This window comes from Musca autumnalis, unplaced genomic scaffold (assembly GCF_047663935.1).
Source record: "Musca autumnalis isolate F117 unplaced genomic scaffold, ASM4766393v1 scaffold_1, whole genome shotgun sequence".
Lineage (NCBI taxonomy): Eukaryota > Metazoa > Arthropoda > Insecta > Diptera > Muscidae > Musca > Musca autumnalis.
The window spans coordinates 80,014,196-80,033,165 of NW_027411644.1; the positions used below are offsets into that span (position 1 = coordinate 80,014,196).

Below are 18,970 nucleotides of genomic sequence, written 5' to 3' on the forward strand. Positions count from 1 at the left end.
GAAACCAGTCGGAGAGCCATCAACTCACAGATCAGCTGAGACGCTAGGTACAGATAAAGTGTTAAATATTATCCGAAATTGGAAAATCAAGTTCACCGGACATACTAGTGATATGACTGTAGAGGAATTCATATACCGTGTTAGTATTCTAGCGACTAATAACTTAGGGGGAGACTTTCAATTATTATGTAGACATGCCCATAGTTTGTTCGATGGGAAAGCTCTGGAGGTACCATCGACAAACTGAGGATCTTAATTGGCAAACATTGACGGAAGCTTTAAAGAGCCAATATAAGGACGAATATACTGATTTCGACATTTTGGAAGATATTCGGAGACGAAAACAAAAGTATAATGAACCAATAGATGAATATTTGGAGGTAATAGCTAGATTCACATGTAGAATGAGGCGTCCTATTACAGACAATGACTTGTGTGAAACCGTGATCAGAAACCTAAGGCCGGAGATCAGAAACGAGCTATTGCATATAAATATTAACAGTCTTTCACAACTTCGAAAGGAAGTCCGCAGGCATGAAAAGTTTATGCGGGAAGTTAATATGAAGGAATCTAAATTTTGTAAGATAAGAGTAGCAGAAATTAGGGATGATGAAAACGATGAAAGAGAGGAAGATTCTGCTATGGATGAAGCCTGTGCTATGAAGACTATGAAATGTTGGAACTGCGACAAATTAGGACACTCTTTTACAGACTGCATGGAACCACGAAGAGTTTTTTGTTATGGATGTGGTTTGGTTGATAATTACAAACCGACTTGTCCTAAATGTGCAAATAAGAATCAGAGATATTTCAATTAGATTCTACTGAAAATAATACAATTAATATTCACGAGATATACACGAACGGATAGAAGAGTATAGGAAAACAAGAGCCAGAAAATTTGCCAGACACACTACAAGGAAAATTATACCCCGGTTACACTATTGAAGGTTAACCCACTGGGTTTAATAGATCCAGTGGGTTAATCTTTGCTGGTTACACTTAGCTTTTCGAGGATATAAACTGTCAGCTGATGTTTGTTTACATATACATACAAAATAACTAATAAAGTCGTGTGTTACACTTTTACAATTTCTCATATGAGATATCGTCCCCTCTTTGCTCATATTGGTATATTTTACACACAGGGATACATTTTTTTATTATGGTATCAATCGTACTTTTTGTTAAAAAAGTGTCTAATGAAAAAAAAAAAAAAAATAATTTGATGATTTCCAAATAACTTTAGATTTATTAACTCCATAAAATCTCATGCGACCAATCGTAAACGTGTAAAACACGACAAACTCTGTTGCAAAAACAGTTGCAACTTTTGGTACTTTTTGAGTAGAGTTGGATTTTTTTGCACAAATACCGAATACAACACTGTATTTTTGGTGGATTTGTGCCGGATTTAAAATAAACCCAGTCATGAGAGGATTTAATTTTTGTATGGCAAATCTGGTCAGATTTGACCAGATTATAGCACGGTTACACTACAGCTTTTTGCCGGGTTAACCCACTTCATGAAGATTTATTGCTTAATCTAGTCAAATCTGACCAGATTTGCCATACAAAAATTAAATCCACTCACGACTGGGTTTATTTTAAATCCGGCACAAATCCACCAAAAATACAGTGTTGTATTCGGTATTTGTGCAAAAAATTCCAACTCTACTCAAAAAGTACCAAAAGTTGCAACTGTTTTTCCAACAGAGTTAGTCGTGTTTTACACGTTTACGATTGGTCGCATGAGATTTTATGGAGTTAATAAATCTAAAGTTATTTGAAAATCATAAAATTATTTATTTTTTTACTTTAGACACTTTTTTAAACAAAAAGTACGCTTGATACCATGATACAAAAATGTATCCCTGTGTGTAAAATATACCAATATGAGTAATTGTCATACGAGAAATTGTAAAAGTGTAAAACACGACTTTATTAGTTATTTTGTATGTATACGTAAACAAACATCAGCTGACAGTTTATATCCTCGAAAAGCTAAGTGTAACCAGCAGAGATTAACCCACTGGATCTATTAAACCCAGTGGGTTAACCTTCAATAGTGTAACCGGGGTATTAAGCAATAAATCCTTATAAAGTGGGTTAACCCGGCAAAAAACTGTAGTGTAACCGCACTATTAGATCTGCAAGAAGGATAAATGAGTACTTTAAAAGACTTAAGTCATATAAAAAGTGCACAATTTCTTCGATAGTTAATTTAGGATGTGATAACAGACCGTATATAAATATTAATATTGCAAACACTTTTTATTATGCTTTACTGGATAGCGGAGCTACAAAGAGCGTGATAGGGGGACAATTAGCAAAGACAACAATTAAGCTTGAAGTACCGTTTCAAAACTCAACTGTTTCCTTTGAATTCTTGGTAGAGCCCTCGACACGTCAAGATATCATATGTGGATATGATTTTTGGAAGGCATTTGGCTTAGAGATTTCGATCTCGTGTATTGAAAATACAGACATAGAAAGGTCAGACCCGGACAGAATTGCTTTGACAGATGATCAGAGGCGAAAATTAAATGCAGTTATTGCCATATTCCCAAATTCAGAAGTTGAAGGTTTAGGATGTACAAATCTAATAGAGCACCACATTGACACCGGAAATGCGAAGCCAATAAAACAAAGATATTATCCAATATCACCTGCTATCGAGAAACAGCTCGCAAAATAACTAGACCGTATGCTCTCTCTAGGTGTAATTGAAGAGGCACCCAATTCACCATGGTCATCTCCAACAGTTGTAGTAATTAAGCCAGGTAAAGTACGGATGTGTTTAGATAGTAGAAAATTGAATTTGGTGACAGAGAAGGACGCATACCCGATACCTAATATTGATGGTATTCTAGCAAGGCTGCCGGCTGTCCACTGTATTTCGAAGATTGTTCTAAAAGATGCCTTTTGGCAGATCAAGCTGAGTGAAGATTCGAAACAGAAGACAGCCTTTACAGTGCCGAATAGACCATTATATCAATTTACTAGAATGCCTTTTGGGCTATGTAATGCTCCTCAATCTTTATGTCGACTTATGGATATAGTAATACCGTACTATTTAAAATCACATGTTTTCGTCTACTTAGACGATTTGTTAGTGGTGTCTCAAAGTTTTGAAGAGCATTTATCGCTTTTGATGGAGGTGGCGACTCATTTGCGAAAAGCGGGACTGACCATAAATGTCAATAAAAGTAGTTTTGCGTTAAATAAAGTAAAGTACTTAGGGTATGTCGTGGGTAACGGTACGTTACAGGTAGATTCAGATAAAATTCGGGCTATAAAGGAATTACCAATACCAAAATCAATAAAACAAGTTCGGCGGTTTATAGAGATGACCGGTTGGTACCGGCGGTTTATTGATGAGCCGAGTGGCTATTACGTTCCCTTTGACAGAAATTATTTCTAAGAAAAAATCGTTCGTGTGGAAGGAAAATGCCCAGCGTGCATTTGACCTGTTAAATGAGAAATTGACATCGGCTCCTGTTTTAGTTAACCCCAATTATGAAAAACCTTTTATTTTGCAATGTGATGCAAGTACGTACGGTATATGCGCAGTGTTAGCTCAGGAGGATGATGAAGGTAATGAAAGACCCATAGCATACATGTCACATAAATTAAATAAAAGCCAGCATTACGGAATTGGAGTGTTTAGCGAAGGACAAGAGTTTATGGTTGTTACAGACCAAGCAAGCCTGAAATGGCTTATGAGCCAAAAAGACTTATCAGGGCGGTTAGCGAGGTGGTCCCTAAAACTCCAGGGTTTCAATTTTAAAATTGAACACAGAAAAGGAAAATATAATGTTGTTCCCGATACATTGTCAAGAGTATACAAGAGTGATGTTGCAGTTGAAGCAGTAGAGCTAGAAATTTTACCTTCAATTGATTTGAATTCTACCTCGTTTGATAGTGAGAAGTACCGGAAGTTGCGGGAAGAATATGCAAGTTCAAAGCTACCGGATTTTAGGGTAATTGATAAATTCATATATAAACGTTTAGGTTTTGCATCTGAAGATGGAAATGAGTCTGATGCTTGGAAGCTTTTAGTACCCGAAGATTTGAGGTTAAATGTAATATATGCATGCCACAATGTACCGAACGCTGCTCATGGTGGTATAGGTAGAACACTCGAGCGTATCAGGAGATACTTCTATTGGCCAGGCTTATTAAAGGACGTTAAGAATTACGTTATGAATTTTGAGCTATGCAATACATCGAAAACGCCAACAATAATTTTAAGACCTCCTATGGGACAGATGATTACGACAGATCGACCTTTTCAGAGGCCTATTCCTTCAGACAAGAAAACCCCCCAAGCCCTGAGCACGGCCGGATTAATTGGTAGCATAGGTCAAGAAGGAATGTGGTCTCGTGAGGATCGTTACAAATGATGTGGCCTGTGCTCCCCATTTCGTCCATCAGAACATTCACGTTGCCACCAGGTGAGTCGGGGTCTTCATAAGGCATGTATACAGAGGCTATTATAATGGGTTTCCTATGCCCTCTGTCCATCCTTATGGTAGTGATGTCTCCCCTGCTGAAATTGGAGAGAAGCATTAGTTTTAGGTTCTTTTTTGCAACTACACATGTTCTCACCTTGTCTTCGTTAGAGGCAGAGATGACAGTGTAGTTGTTATTGATCAGTCCAGCAACCTTATTGTTATATAAGTAAGGCTCCTGGACCAGAGCAATGTCAATGTTGGAGGTCGATAGAGTTAGAAGGAGTTCGGCAGCAGCAGCTCTACAATAATGCTGAGCTGCGGCTGCCTACCTTCTACTGGTGCTTTGGTGGGATTCGGAAGCATATCCTTCCTAATCCGAAGTTAAGCACACCACCTCGAGTGCGAAGGTATCATTCATCGCTTATATCCGTTGCAAAGCGAATGACAATACCGCCGTCCTTCGGATAGGAACCCAGAATTCTCCAGATTCCCTCCATGGATGGAGGAGGGACCCATACTGAAGTAATCATCCCACACGGAATCAGCAACGCTGACTGCCGCCAGATATCTCCCCTCCCAAAGAGTATCAAGATTATTAACTGTGGATTTAAGGAAATCGACAGACTCCTTATTCTCACAGTTGATAACATTGACCCCCTTGTAGAGGGCCGACGGACCTAGTCTAACTTTGCTGCGATCCACCTCGTCTGAGATGAGGACGTCTCTAAGATGACCCTCGATTTGCAACCAGTGACCTGTACTGATCCGTCCATTGAGATAAGCCTTGTCAATGATGGTCACTCTCATCATCCGGAACTGTACGTCGCACAGCATTGTCGCCTTGCCTGGATGTGCAGGGTTTGTCTTGAGACTTGCTTGCTGGTTCACAAGGTTTTTGTGAAGCTACAACAACTGTGGAAGTGTTGAGGTATTGTAACGATCAAAAGTCGTTGCCTCGTTTTTGATTACAAGATCTTTTATTTATTTCATCATTATATTGAAATAAATAAATTTATAATCATCAATTTAAATTAACGGACGCCCAAGAGGAATAGGGCGAATGTAATCAACAGAAAGACAATGAGAGGTACCCTGGCGGCCAATAGTATAACTAAACAACGACACCATACTATCAGCTGGGCACACAACGACACCATACAATCAGCTGGATTAGCTGCGTCGGTATGATCAGGGATGCCAACTGTTCCGAGGCAAAAATCGCTACAGCCACATACGCACCCTAGATCTGTAGCGATTTTTACCTTAAAACAGTTGACATTCCAGGTAAAACAGTGGTTTTTGTACGTCAAAAATCACCACAAGTAGCGGGAAAACCACCAACTTGGCACCCCTGGGTATGATGGCCAGTCAACCAACGGGTATAAAAGGAGGTTGTAAACAGACAATCGGGGCAGTCGTCTGTTGATGGCTGGTGTGCTAAGTGGGGTTTACAACGTTCCCTCGGCAAATGTAGAAGTAGTTTAGTAGTAGTTCTGTGGAGTTGAGTGGGGTTTATAACCCTGCGTTTACACATGACAGGACAGTTGACTACATGTATTGATTGTCAAAAACCCAAAACTTGACTGTGTGACGTAGGCGTCCAGACAACTGCAAAAACAGTTGTAAAATTATGAATGAAAATCGTCAACTTCTATTTGTTTTCCGTTCACATTTTTTGTTTTTGGTCATGTACTTTTGTTGTCAACACATTGCAATTATTATCTCACTTATTTGTACAAAAATGCCAAAAATTTGTCTTCCCTACTGTCTGTGAAAAAATGATGGACAGCTGGGAGACAGCCGACAAATGTTTGTATGTGTTAGTAAATCAGAGTTGTATTTGCAGACAGACTGTCTTGTGTAAACGCCTAGCAACGTTGCCCTCGGCTAAACAGAAAATAGGTGTGTTGTTGACATATTTTGTGTCGGTGTGTTTGGAGTCAGGAGGGGGATTGCCGTGCCCCTGGCTTTCGATACCTATGTATATCCACCGGTGTGGTGCCACGTTGACTCCAACATCCTTTGGTCATCGCCGTGCCGAATCCGTCGCAACAGTCATCACCAACCATCCTGTCGTCGATATTCCTCTCCGTCAACATCCACAGCCCGCTGCTGTGCTAAACGCCCTGCCATCAGTATCTACCCTTGTCGAGCTCAAACTTCGTTCCAGCCGAAAGGCCCTACGCCGCATCATAATAGTGTTCATTATAGTGTTGTGTTAAGTGTATTTTAGTACTAATCCATGAAAAAAGTGTTTATAACGTTTATGAAAGAAAAGAATAATTTTGTGTCTTTCCTCTCTCTAATGCCCTATACCAAATAAATTCTTGTGACGACCCTAGCCCCGCTGAACCTACCCCAGCTTCAAAGTGAAAATACGTCGTCACAATGGCACCCGAGCAGGGACATTAAAAAAGAGAGAAAGGTGAAAAAATCGCTAAAAAAATAAAAATCTCGTAGACAATCATTAATGTGGTGACAAATATTCCCTTTAAAAAAACCAGAAACGTATAACCGTATGAGTGATTGTTAATACTTATTGTCACAGCAACCGGAAAAATAAAAAAAATAAGGACATTAATGAACCCTATTTGTGCATAGTAAAAAAACGGAAATATGTTGCGAGTGTTGGGGCGTATCTTAGCGTATCTTACGGAATTTCAACCGGATCCAACGGGAAAATTGGACGACTTGCGTAAGCGATGGGCAAGATTGTTAAATATTGATCATGAAGAAGAAATATTAAAAAATTGGAGAAACCACAACCTAAACCGGCGAAGCTCACGGTAGCTTCAAACAATTCAATAGTGTTATCACCCGTAAAAACCGAAAGAATACATTATTCAGTGTCTACCGCAATGAGTTTCAACAAGGGATATAACGAACGAACTCCAAATCAAGCGCAGCCGTCAAGAACCGGTTTGTGTTTGCGATTCAATATTCACAAGAAATTCTGGATCTAATACATAAATGGAACATTAAGTTCGACTGGGGTAAGGATCCTATCGAGTTTGTGGAACGTCTTGAAGAAATTGCACGCATGTACAACGTGGATTTAAATCAATAATGAAGTTTATGCACGAACTACTAAAAGGCAAGGCATTGATCTGGTTAAGAAATAATAACCATCGGATCTCATGGCAGACATTTGAAATAGATTTTCTGAATTTTTTCTTGCCTTCAAGGTACTTTGAAAAACTTGATGCTGAAATTAGAAAAAGGATCCAGAAACCACGAGAACCTTTTAAAGAGTACGTTTTGAAACTACAAAGCACAGGATTTTACGTCATTGGCCGAACTGCACCAGCTAGCAGATGACTTGGAGAGTATCCCGAATTCAGCACTAGATGAACCGATTAGTCCTCAGCAAAGCTTCAGAAGAAACGTAGACCATCCTAAAGCAATGTTTTATCATACAGAAAGCAGTGATGGGGCACAAAAACAAAACTCAACACAGTGTGAACAATCAGAGGAAAATAATGGAACATACCTTACCTGCGAGGAGCATCGCCTAACGGCAACAATACTCATCGAAGAACGTCAAGTTAAAGCGACGATCGACACCGGAGCCACGAGCTGTTTTATAACAAAGGAGAATGCGGAGAGATTAAAAAAGGATTTGGATTATATGCGACATCAAACAAGTGTAAGATTGGCTGATGGTACAACCGTCAATATTTCCAACTCGACAATACTCCATGTTAACTTTGGTAACCACTGCGCTAATGTACCATTCTTAATAATGCCACAATTTAAGGATGAAATAATTCTGGGATTGAAATTCCTGAAGAGATGTGCTGACCTGTGCAGGACTCAGCGTTGAATTATCGACACAGCAACAGCAAATTGAGTACTGTACCATGGCTACTGAAGATCGGGCTGAGGTAGGAGAACCTGCTACATGCGAACCAGAATGCGCCGTAATTTGTGAAAAATGAAGTTCCGAAAAAAGAAGACTGGTGGAAAATTTCCTTGGAAAACATTCAAGGACTCTCCCACATTGCAGAACATAAAATCATCATGACGGATGACCGCCCCATTAAATTAAGGTATGCTCCTCGAAATCCAGCCATGCAATCCATCCGAGGATTTGTAGATCCATAAAAAAGACCGTACAGCTTCCCCATAACGCTGGTACGAATAATAATGGAGATTGGCGCACGTGTATGGATTTCCGACAGTTAAATAAGAGATCAGTGTCAGATGCGTATCCCTTGCCTCGGGTGGATACGTTATTAAATCGTCTGAGAAATGCCAAGTATGTGAGCAGACTAGATCTTAAAGATGGGTACTGGCAAATCCCGCTGGCCGTGGAGAGCCGCAAATATACTGCATTTGCCGTGGCAGGTAAAGGATTATACCAATGGAGGGTCATGCCATTTGGTTTGCATTCAGCTCCCGCTACCTTCCAACGAGCTCTAGACAGCGTGATTGGACCAGAAATGGAGCCACATTCCTTTGCATATTTAGACGACATAATCGTCATAGGGAGAACTTTTGAAGAGCATATGGACAATTTGCGAGAGGTTTTCCGACGACTTCGGGCAGCGAATCTAAAAATAAACGTGGACAAGTGCGAATTTTTCAAAAACGAAACAAAGTACTTAGGCCACGTGGTGAGCAGCGAAGGGATAAAAACGGATCCAGATAAGGTTGCAGCCATTGCCGAAATGAAAACTCCAACGTCGGTCAAAGAATTATGTCGATTCCTAGGAGTGACCTCTTGGTATAGAAGATTTGTTCCACAGTTTGCAACCATCTCAAAGCCGTTAGCAAGCCTGCTAAAGAAGGACAAACATTTTAAACGGGACAAAGAACAACAGTAGGCATTTGTTCAACTGAAAACGAGGCTAACCGAGGCGCCGGTACTTGCTTGCCCTGATTTCAGTCTCACATTTACCCTGCAGACGGATGCGAGCGCGTATGGTTTGGGAGCAGTTCTCACGCAAGAATTGGAGGGCGAGGAACGTGTGATAGCTTATGCCTGTAGACATCTGAACGGAGCAGAGAAAAACAATTCGGCAACAGAAAAATAATGTCTGGCCATTATTTGGGGTATTCGGTAAATGCGACCGTACATCGAAGTGTATCAATTCACCGTAATAACAGACCACCTTGCCCTAAAATGGTTGAATTCAATAGAGAGTCCGTCAGGAAGGTTAGCACGTTGGGCACTTGAGTTACAACAATACAATTTCGTCGTGAAGTATCGAAAAGGAAAGCACAACGTGGTAGCGGACGCACTTTCGAGACAACCGTTGCAAATTTTGGAAAAGGTAACCGTGGAGTATACAACCATGAACGAATGCCCGTGGATAAAAAAATAAATGTAGATATGGAGAAGAATCCAAAAAAGTACCCGGATTATACCGTGATAGTCGGACATTTGTATCGGCATTTGCCTCAACAAGTGAACGACGAAGACTGCACGCCCTGGAAATTGTGTGTGCCAACCACATCCAGAAAACAAGTGTTAAGGGAAAATCATGATAGCGTAGCCGGTGGTCATCTCGGAATACGGAAAACGAGTCACAAAGTTGCGAATCGATATTTTTGGCCTGGCATGTTCCAGGACATAAAACGTTACGTCAGAAAATGTGAATTGTGCCAAAAGTATAAGGTCAGCCAGCAGCCGGCACCGGGGGAAATGCTTACGCGAATTCCTGAAGAACCTTGGGCAACCTGCGCTGATTTCGTTGGACCTCTCCCTCGATCGAAACACGGCAATTCAATGTTGCTCGTAATAGTGGATCGATTTTCAAAATGGACGGAACTCATCCCTCTTCGAAAGGCCACCACCGACGGTCTAATCAAAGGCTGTAGGGAGAGGATTATTTCAAGGTATGGTGTCCCAAAAAGAATTATCACGGACAACGGGGCGCAATTTACAAGCCGGCAGTTCGAAAAGTTCTTGAAGGAGATGGGTATAGAACACCAACTAACGGCGCCCTATACTCCACAAGAGAATCCGACAGAACGAACTAATAGAACTGTCAAAACTATGATCGCAAAAGTTTCCCAACAGTAGCACAATAAATAGGACGATGTGTTGCCGGAAATAATGTTGGCCATTAACACGAGTGCCTCTGAATCGACCGGATACTCCCCAGCCTTCCTAACTCAGGGAAGAGAGCCCAGATTATCACAAGCATTATACGACCAAGTCACGAAAGGTACCGGAGCACGACTAGTCCAACCAGAAGAGCGAGCGCTTGAATTAAAGGAAATTTTCTCGATCGTCCGACGCAACCTAGCCAAAGCGTCACAAAACCAGAAACGACACTATGATTTACGCCGTCGGATATGGAGACCAAAATTTTGAGACAAAGTTCTTTTGAGGTTGCATCCCCAATCAAAAGCGGTTGACAATTTTGCTGCAAAACTGGCACCAAAATATGGAGGGCCATTTACAGATCACCTGTGATGATTGTCGGATGGCAGCCGCAAAAATAATGACTCCAACCTTATCTCCCCTCATCACCACCAGCTTCATCAAAATCATCTCCATACTTGTCCTGTGCTTCCTAATCAGCAACGTCTAAAAAAAAAAAAACAATAGTAGCACCGCTTCAGCATCACATTATACCACATTGAGTCATCCCATGCGAAAGCACAGTCCAGCCCCCACTGAAAAAAATAATTGTCACGCGGAGATATAATCAGTGTTGCCGAATTTGACGATTTATCGTCATTTTGACGATTTTTTGGCCAAAAATTGAAAAATGACGATTTTTCACGTAATCCAAAATTGCATGAAATTAAAGACGATAACTGTATTTTGACCAAAATTTCACGAAAGACTTTAAGGAGTGCAATGTTCCAAACTCGATTTTATGAGCTTTTTAATGTTTTATAGCAATTTCCAGACGGATTGGCTATATTTAGGCACATATCTGTTAAGAGAAGTGACTGTCTTTTATTTCAATAACACTAGATAAACCATAGTGGTGACCAGGGATGCCAACTGTTCCGAGGCAAAAATCGCTACAGCCACATACGCACCCTAGATCTGTAGCGATTTTTACCTTAAAACAGTTGACATTCCAGCTAAAACAGTGGTTTTTGTACGTCAAAAATCACCACAAGTAGCGGGAAAACCACCAACTTGGCACCCCTGGTGGTGACCCCGTCTACGAACAAAATAAAAATTTGCAACAAGCAGATCGCGATAGTTCGAGGAAATTCATAACACCGGCATACGCACACATAAACACATACATACATTCAAGTACACAAACGTGCATGCCCGCTTTTGCTCGACAACAGTTTCAACGGTCTTTTGCTTCTCAGAATTTTTTAACAAAAACACTTTGAAAACTTATGGTTGATTCAACACAGCAACTGAGACGACGCAATCCAATCAACTATAAAGAGGTCGACTCCAATAGTAGTGAAGACGAAGCCGAATTCTTCGAAAGCAGCAACATCGTAACGGACAACAATATGGCAGAAGACTTGCAACGGCAAATCCAATCGCTCCAGGAACAACTGGCTGCCTTGAGTAGTGCCACTCGGCATGAAGACACACGACCTAATCTACAAAAGGTACACATTCCTAAATTTAACGAAAGAAACCCGCATTTATGGTTTGCGCAAGTGGAACGTTCATTTGCCTTGTGTAACATAACAGCGGATAACGACAAGTTCGATCTGGTGCGTGTCCGTCTTGAAGACGAAGTATTGTTGTCAGTTGAAGACCTTATCACAAATCCACCGGACTCAAGCAAATATTTAGCAATAAAAGAAAGAATTATTTCCAAATTTGCTGAGTCTCCCGAGTCAAAACTACGACGTTTGATACAAGGTGGTGAAACAAACGGCATGAAACCAACGTCGATTTCGGCACACATGAAACGACTTGCTCCTGGTAAAGGCAACGAGGCAATCATCAGAACACTGTTTCTTGGGCAAATGCCAGAAAACATGAGACCTTTTCTAACCGCCTGGGAAGAAGAAGACCTGGAAAAATTGGCAAAAAATGCTGACAAAATGTTTGAAGCAAACAACAACAATTGTGTTAATTCTCTTTCAACATCACAACAACCAGCTGTTGATGCAGTTAACCACAGAATGTCTTTCGCCGATATATGCCAAACAATAAGGGAACTTTCAGATAAGGTCGACACAATCCAACAACAAATTGGTAAGCATACACGACATCGTTCCAAATCAAGAAATCGTTCACCAAATGGTCAAAATTCAAACCAGCGAAATTTGTGCTATTTTCATCTCAAATTTGGTGACAAAGCAAGAAAATGTAAACCTGATTGTTCACGATTTCAGCCGGAAAACTAACTGGGCTGTCGTCAGTGAAATCGGTTGGCGACAGCAGCAATAACAACAACGCTTGTGAAAAACGTCTACATCTTTACGACAAGTCAACAAATTCACGTTATCTCATTGATTCTGGATCAGCGGTATCAGTCGTACCCCCATCTATAATCAAAGGAAAACTCAAGCCGTCCAAACTTACACTTTTGGCTGCAAATCAAAGTGATATCAAAACATTTGGTGATTGTGTATTGAAACTCGACCTTGGACTTCGACGAGAATTCAAGTGGTTATTTGTGATTGCTGACGTGCACACACCAATAATAGGTGCCGATTTTCTAGTCAACTTTGATTTACTCATTGATCTCAACCAAAAATGTCTTATCGACAACAAAACCAAATTATCCAACCGTGGTGTAATTTTGCAAACAAAACAATTTGGAATTTCAACACTGAATTCTGCATCTCCTTTCGCAGATCTACTAAAGGAATTTGAAGACATTACCAAAACATCAACGCTTAGGAAACCAACAGATGAATTAATTGTCGTACATCACATCGAAACAACAGGATCTCCAGTTGCTGATCGTCCACGACGTCTTTCGGGTGATAAATTAAAAGCAGCTAAAGCCGAAATGGATTATCTCATCGAACAAGGTATTTGTCGTCCATCAAAGAGTGCTTGGGCTAGTCCTATTCATATGGTCGCTAAGAAAACTGGTGGCTGGCGTGTCTGCGGTGACTATCGTAAACTCAACTCACAAACAATTCCAGACCGCTACCCTATTGCCCATATACACGACTTTGCAGAAAATCTTCACGGTAAGTCAATTTTTACAACTCTTGACCTTACAAGAGCCTATTATCAAATACCCATGGCTGAAGAAGACATCGCAAAAACAGCAGTATGTACTCCGTTCGGATTACTAGAATTTTTGTACATGCCTTTCGGTTTGAGGAACGCAACACAAACATTCCAACGTTTCATGGACAACGTGTTCCGAGGACTTGACTTCGTATTTTGTTACATCGACGACATTATCATTATGTCCGAATCTCCACAACAACATCGAGAACATCTTCGTGTAGTCTTCGAAATTTTACGACGCTTCGGACTCACCATCAACCCCAACAAATGCCATTTTGGTGTACCTGAGGTAAGATTTCTTGGCTACATAATCAACGCAAATGGTTGTTCCCCACCCACAGATCGTATTGATGCCATCAAAAATTACAAGAAGCCAGAAACTATCTGTGAGCTTCGTCGCTTTATTGTTGTCATAAACTACTACAGGCGCTGCATACCACATGCAGCACATCAACAAGCACCCCTTAACGAACTCGTTGGGAATTCAAAGAAAAATGATAAACGCAAAGTTCCATGGACAACTGAATCAGAAAACGCTTTTGAGATTTGCAAACGAAGGCTTGGTGAAGCTACTATGTTAGCACATCCAGCTCCAGACCTAGAACTAGCATTAGTAACGGATGCATCAGACAGTGCCATCGGTGCAGTCTTGGAACAAAACTTCAACGGTACTTGGAGACCTCTGGGATTTTACTCATGTAAGTTATCAAAATCTGAAAAGTCATACAGCACATATGATCGAGAATTGCTCGCTATTTACAAAGCTGTGAAATATTTCCGACACATGCTGGAAGCACGACATTTCGTCATCAAAACCGATCATAAACCGCTCATATACGCATTTTCTCAACGGCCTGAAAAAGCATCTCCCCGACAACTCAGAAATTTAGATTTCATATCACAATTTACAACTGATATAATTTATCTTTCTGGACCCGAAAACACCGTCGCTGATGCATTTTCACGACTCAACGAAATCTCAATGCCGTCAACCGTTTCAACCGAAGACATACAGAAAGCACAACAATCTGACGATGAGTTGAAAACTATCATCAATGGCAACAATTCTCTGAAACTGCAAATAGTTCATTATGGTAACACATCAATTTATTGCGACATCTCAACGGGATACGTTCGTCCATACATTCCGGACGCACTGCGCAAACAAATTTTCAATACCGTGCACGGACTTTCACACCCCAGCGGTCGCTCAACACTACAGCAAGTACGAACAAAATACATCTGGCCCGGAATTAAAAAAGACATCATCAATCTTTGTCGTAATTGTTTACATTGCCAAAAAGCAAAGATTACCAGACATAACCGTTTAACTCCGAACAAAATCGACGTTCCAGACAATCGTTTTGATCACGTACACTTAGACATTGTTGTAATGCCACCAGTACAAGAATACAGATACTGTCTAACAATGATAGATCGTTTTTCCAGAAGGCCTGAAGCTGTTCCGCTCAAAAACATGTCCGCTCAAACAGTTGCTACTGCATTTTGGTCAACTTGGGTTTCAAGATTTGGTTGCCCAAAAACATATACAACAGATCAAGGCACTCAATTTGAATCAGCGCTTTTCAAATCATTAGCAGCTTTCACAGGAGCTAAACGAGCACGTACAACAGCGTACCACCCTCAATCCAACGGCATGGTTGAGAGGTGGCATCGAACTTTTAAAGCAGCGTTAATGTGTCATCCAACAGTATCCTGTGTTGACATATTAACAACAGTACTAATTGGACTCCGAACTGCATTTAAAGAAGACCTCCGAGCTTCTCCATCAGATTTTCTCTACGGTGGTCAGTTGAGACTTCCAAACGAATTTTATGAAGACAACAATCAACATGCTGATTCTACAGAATTTCTTCAAAAACTTCGAGAATATTTCCGAATGCTACGTCCAACTCCAACTGCACATCACACGAAGAGTAAAATGTTCAAACTCAAAGACATCGATACCTGTTCACACGTATTTCTACGAACAGACGCTGTACGAGAACCATTACAACCTCCTTACACTGGACCTTATGAAGTTATCAACAGAATAACAGATCGATTATTCACAATTCGAATCAAGGACAAAAATATTAACGTTGCAGTCGATCGTCTCAAACCAGTTTTCGACTTCAACGATTCTAATTCCAACATCATTATAAGTCATAAACAGACTGCAACGCCAACTCAACTTGAAAATTCAATTTCCACTAAAACTCAGCATACAACGCAAACTCCTTCTGAAGATTCAACCGCACCTACTCCATCAACGAGAAAGATTTCTTTCCAGACTGTGACTGTGTCACTGGAGGGGGAGTGGTTGTGGCATCTCCGTCCCCGCAGTTAACAAATAAGATGAGTGATGGTAACTCTGACAAGAGGCAACAAAAAAGAAAACAGAAGTTAGTTGCTCGCGAAATCTTCAACACCACAGTTGTGGCAAATCGACCTAATTGAAATTGTATTCCTTTTTACTAAATTAATATCAAATAAATAGTTTAAAATAGTTGTTAAGAGAAGTGACTGTCTTTTATTTCAATAACACTAGATAAACTATACGACATTTGAGCTAATCTGTCATTCAAAACTGGCAATGTGTACCCAGCTTTGCCTTGCTACATTTCTGCAAACTCGATAACCACAGGGAAGACTATAATCTTCTGAAAGCTGTTTTTATGGCGGTGTTTAAGTGAGATTGGGTCAGATTTATTTCTGTGGGTTGTATATTTTACGTTGTCAGCAAAAAAGTCGCATTAAACGGTAACCCAACCTAGTTTTGGACCATGTTGACGATTTTTGACGATTTTCCAAATTTTGTTGACGATTTCCGACCAAAAACTGTCGGCAACGCTGGATATAATACCAAACAGTACGTTATGGTCTTCCGTCAATCCTCTGCAATACCTTTGACATTTCTCCCAATTGGCCTTAGCCGAAATGACGCAGCAATTGTGGAGGCTAGAATCGAATAGAAGTTTATTCCGGCTTCCTGTGTTAAAGTAATAACAGCCAAGAGATAGCAACATTGGAAAACAAAAAAAAAAAAAACAGAGGGAAAACGGGAGGTACTGTAACGATCAAAAGTCGTTGCCTCGTTTTTGATTACAAGATCTTTTATTTATTTCATCATTATATTGAAATAAATAAATTTATAATCATCAATTTAAATTAACGGACGCCCAAGAGGAATAGGGCGAATGTAATCAACAGAAAGACAACGAGAGGTACCCTGGCGGCCAATAGTATAACTAAACAACGACACCATACTATCAGCTGGGCACACAACGACACCATACAATCAGCTGGCTTAGCTGCGTCGATATGATGGCCAGTCAACCAACGGGTATAAAAGGAGGTTGTAAACAGACAATCGGGACAGTCGTCTGTTGATGGCTGGTGTGCTAAGTGGGATTTACAACGTTCCCTTGGGAAATGTAGAAGTAGTTCTGAGGAGTTGAGTGGGGTTTATAACGTTGCCCTCGGCTAAACAGAAAATAGGTGCGTTGTTTAGAGTCAAGTGGGGTTTATAACGTGCCCTTGGCTTTAGGCATATTGTGTTGTGTTGTTGTTTAGAGTCAAGTGGGGTTTATAACGTGCCCTTGGCTTTAGACATATTTTGTGTCGGTGTGTTTGGAATCAGGAGGGGGATTGCCGTGCCCCTGGCTTTCGATACCTATATCCACCGGTGTGGTGCCACGTTGACTCCAACATCCTTTGGTCATCGAGGTGCCGAATCCGTCGCAACAGTCATCACCAACTGTCCTGTCGTCAATATTCCTCTCCCTCAACATCCACAGCCCGCTGCCGTGTTAAACGCCCTGCCATCAGTATCTACCTTTGTCAAGCTCAAACTTCGTTCCAGCCGGAAGGCCCTACGCCGCATCATAATAGTGTTCATTATAGTGTTGTGTTAAGTGTATTTCATCCATGTCGTCCATGGTTGCGTCAAACTCTCCGACAACTTCATTCACCGCATTTTGTCTAAGAAGCAATGGTGTCAGACAAAAGTGGCGACTCAGCTTGGCCGGTGGAGGGGATAATAGTGGTGTCCATTATTCCTTCCTCATTGGTTAAGGTTGAGTCGTTCACATCGTCGACCTGTTCGTCCTCCACATTTTTAGTGGGAAAAAAATTTCCTCAATTTTAGAGAGAAGTACCCTACTATGTCTGTTTAGGCTATCATTTATGATATCTAAAACCGGGTCCACGCCCCTAATTGGAGCACAATGCGAGGTGGTAGGGGAAATTGAGCAAGAATTGTCCGTGACCATGTTCCTAATCGTCAACGAGAGGGAGGTTGTTGCACTTGTAGAAGTGAAGACTGAGGGTGCCAAGGCATCCACACCAACATCAGTCGAAGTTTTTGTTTTTTTTTTTTTTTTTTGAAGTTCGAATATCGATACGTTATTAAGTTGTTGGAAGGTCAAGAAGTCAACCGTGGCATTGCCTCGTTACCACGGCAAGGGCTTGACAAACCAAGTTCGTTACCCGTTGATTCGCCCAGGTATCAACGAGGCTTCATTCAAATACAGTTTATAGGTACACCACTGCGAACCTTGAAAACACCGATAGGCACGAGTATTACGCATAACACCCCGGTGTTGGGGGATATCTAATGGGTAGGAGATCACTACCCGGATAACCTTTGGTCAGTCGCACTTTCCCGTTCTCAAAAAGTCATGTAGAACGGAGTTCTGCTAATCCGTTCAGGATAGCATGTAGAGTATCGGGAAATTGCGACCTATGCCCCTGCATCGCGTCAAGTTTGTTACCCCTGACAGGGGTTTACTTAATAATTTGTAGAAATTTGTACAAGTCCAGTAACTTCTTGTAAATGGCCAAGGTCTTTTGCATTGTACTGGAGAGTAAACGGACGACCTCCAGTAACAATTTGTAAAAATTTTGAGTAAACGAACACACATATTATCTCATTTTAACGCCTGTTAGACTATGAAATTATACTATGATTTAAACTGTCAATCCCATGCAATATACGTCAAACAACTACGATTTATTTGACGTATATACTATGGAATTGACATTTTAAATAGAGTGGATTTAAAAGTCTAAACGTACTATTAAGGCCTCGTCACATAAGAAGATTTCTGGCTTAATTCATTAATGGGTACTTTACACGATATGTATTTTACATATGGGTTGTCACTTTTTATATACAAAATGTATACGCAAAGTGACAACCCATATGTAAAATACATATCGTGTAAAGTACCCATAAGTTGCATGTTCTTGCGGCTTTAGCTGTGTTCCTTTACTTACCTGAGGTTACCATTTGTTACCATTTTTAACCTGCAAAGCGTTCCTTAACCCCGAAAAGTGGCAAAACTAGAAGCAATTTTTAAGAGAGTGAGAG

The 18,970-nt window shown here is 40.7% G+C and overlaps 1 protein-coding gene across 1 annotated transcript; it reads left to right on the top strand.

Moving 5' to 3' along the window:
• Positions 1-11,777: 11,777 nt before the first annotated feature.
• On the top strand, positions 11,778-15,293 carry LOC141391065 (uncharacterized). The gene is made up of 5 exons (XM_073964013.1): positions 11,778-12,600; positions 12,741-13,139; positions 13,206-13,550; positions 13,938-14,821; positions 15,198-15,293. The coding sequence occupies exons 1-5, from the start codon at positions 11,778-11,780 to the stop codon at positions 15,291-15,293; spliced, it is 2,547 nt and encodes an 848-aa protein (XP_073820114.1).
• The last annotated feature ends 3,677 nt before the right edge of the window (positions 15,294-18,970 follow it).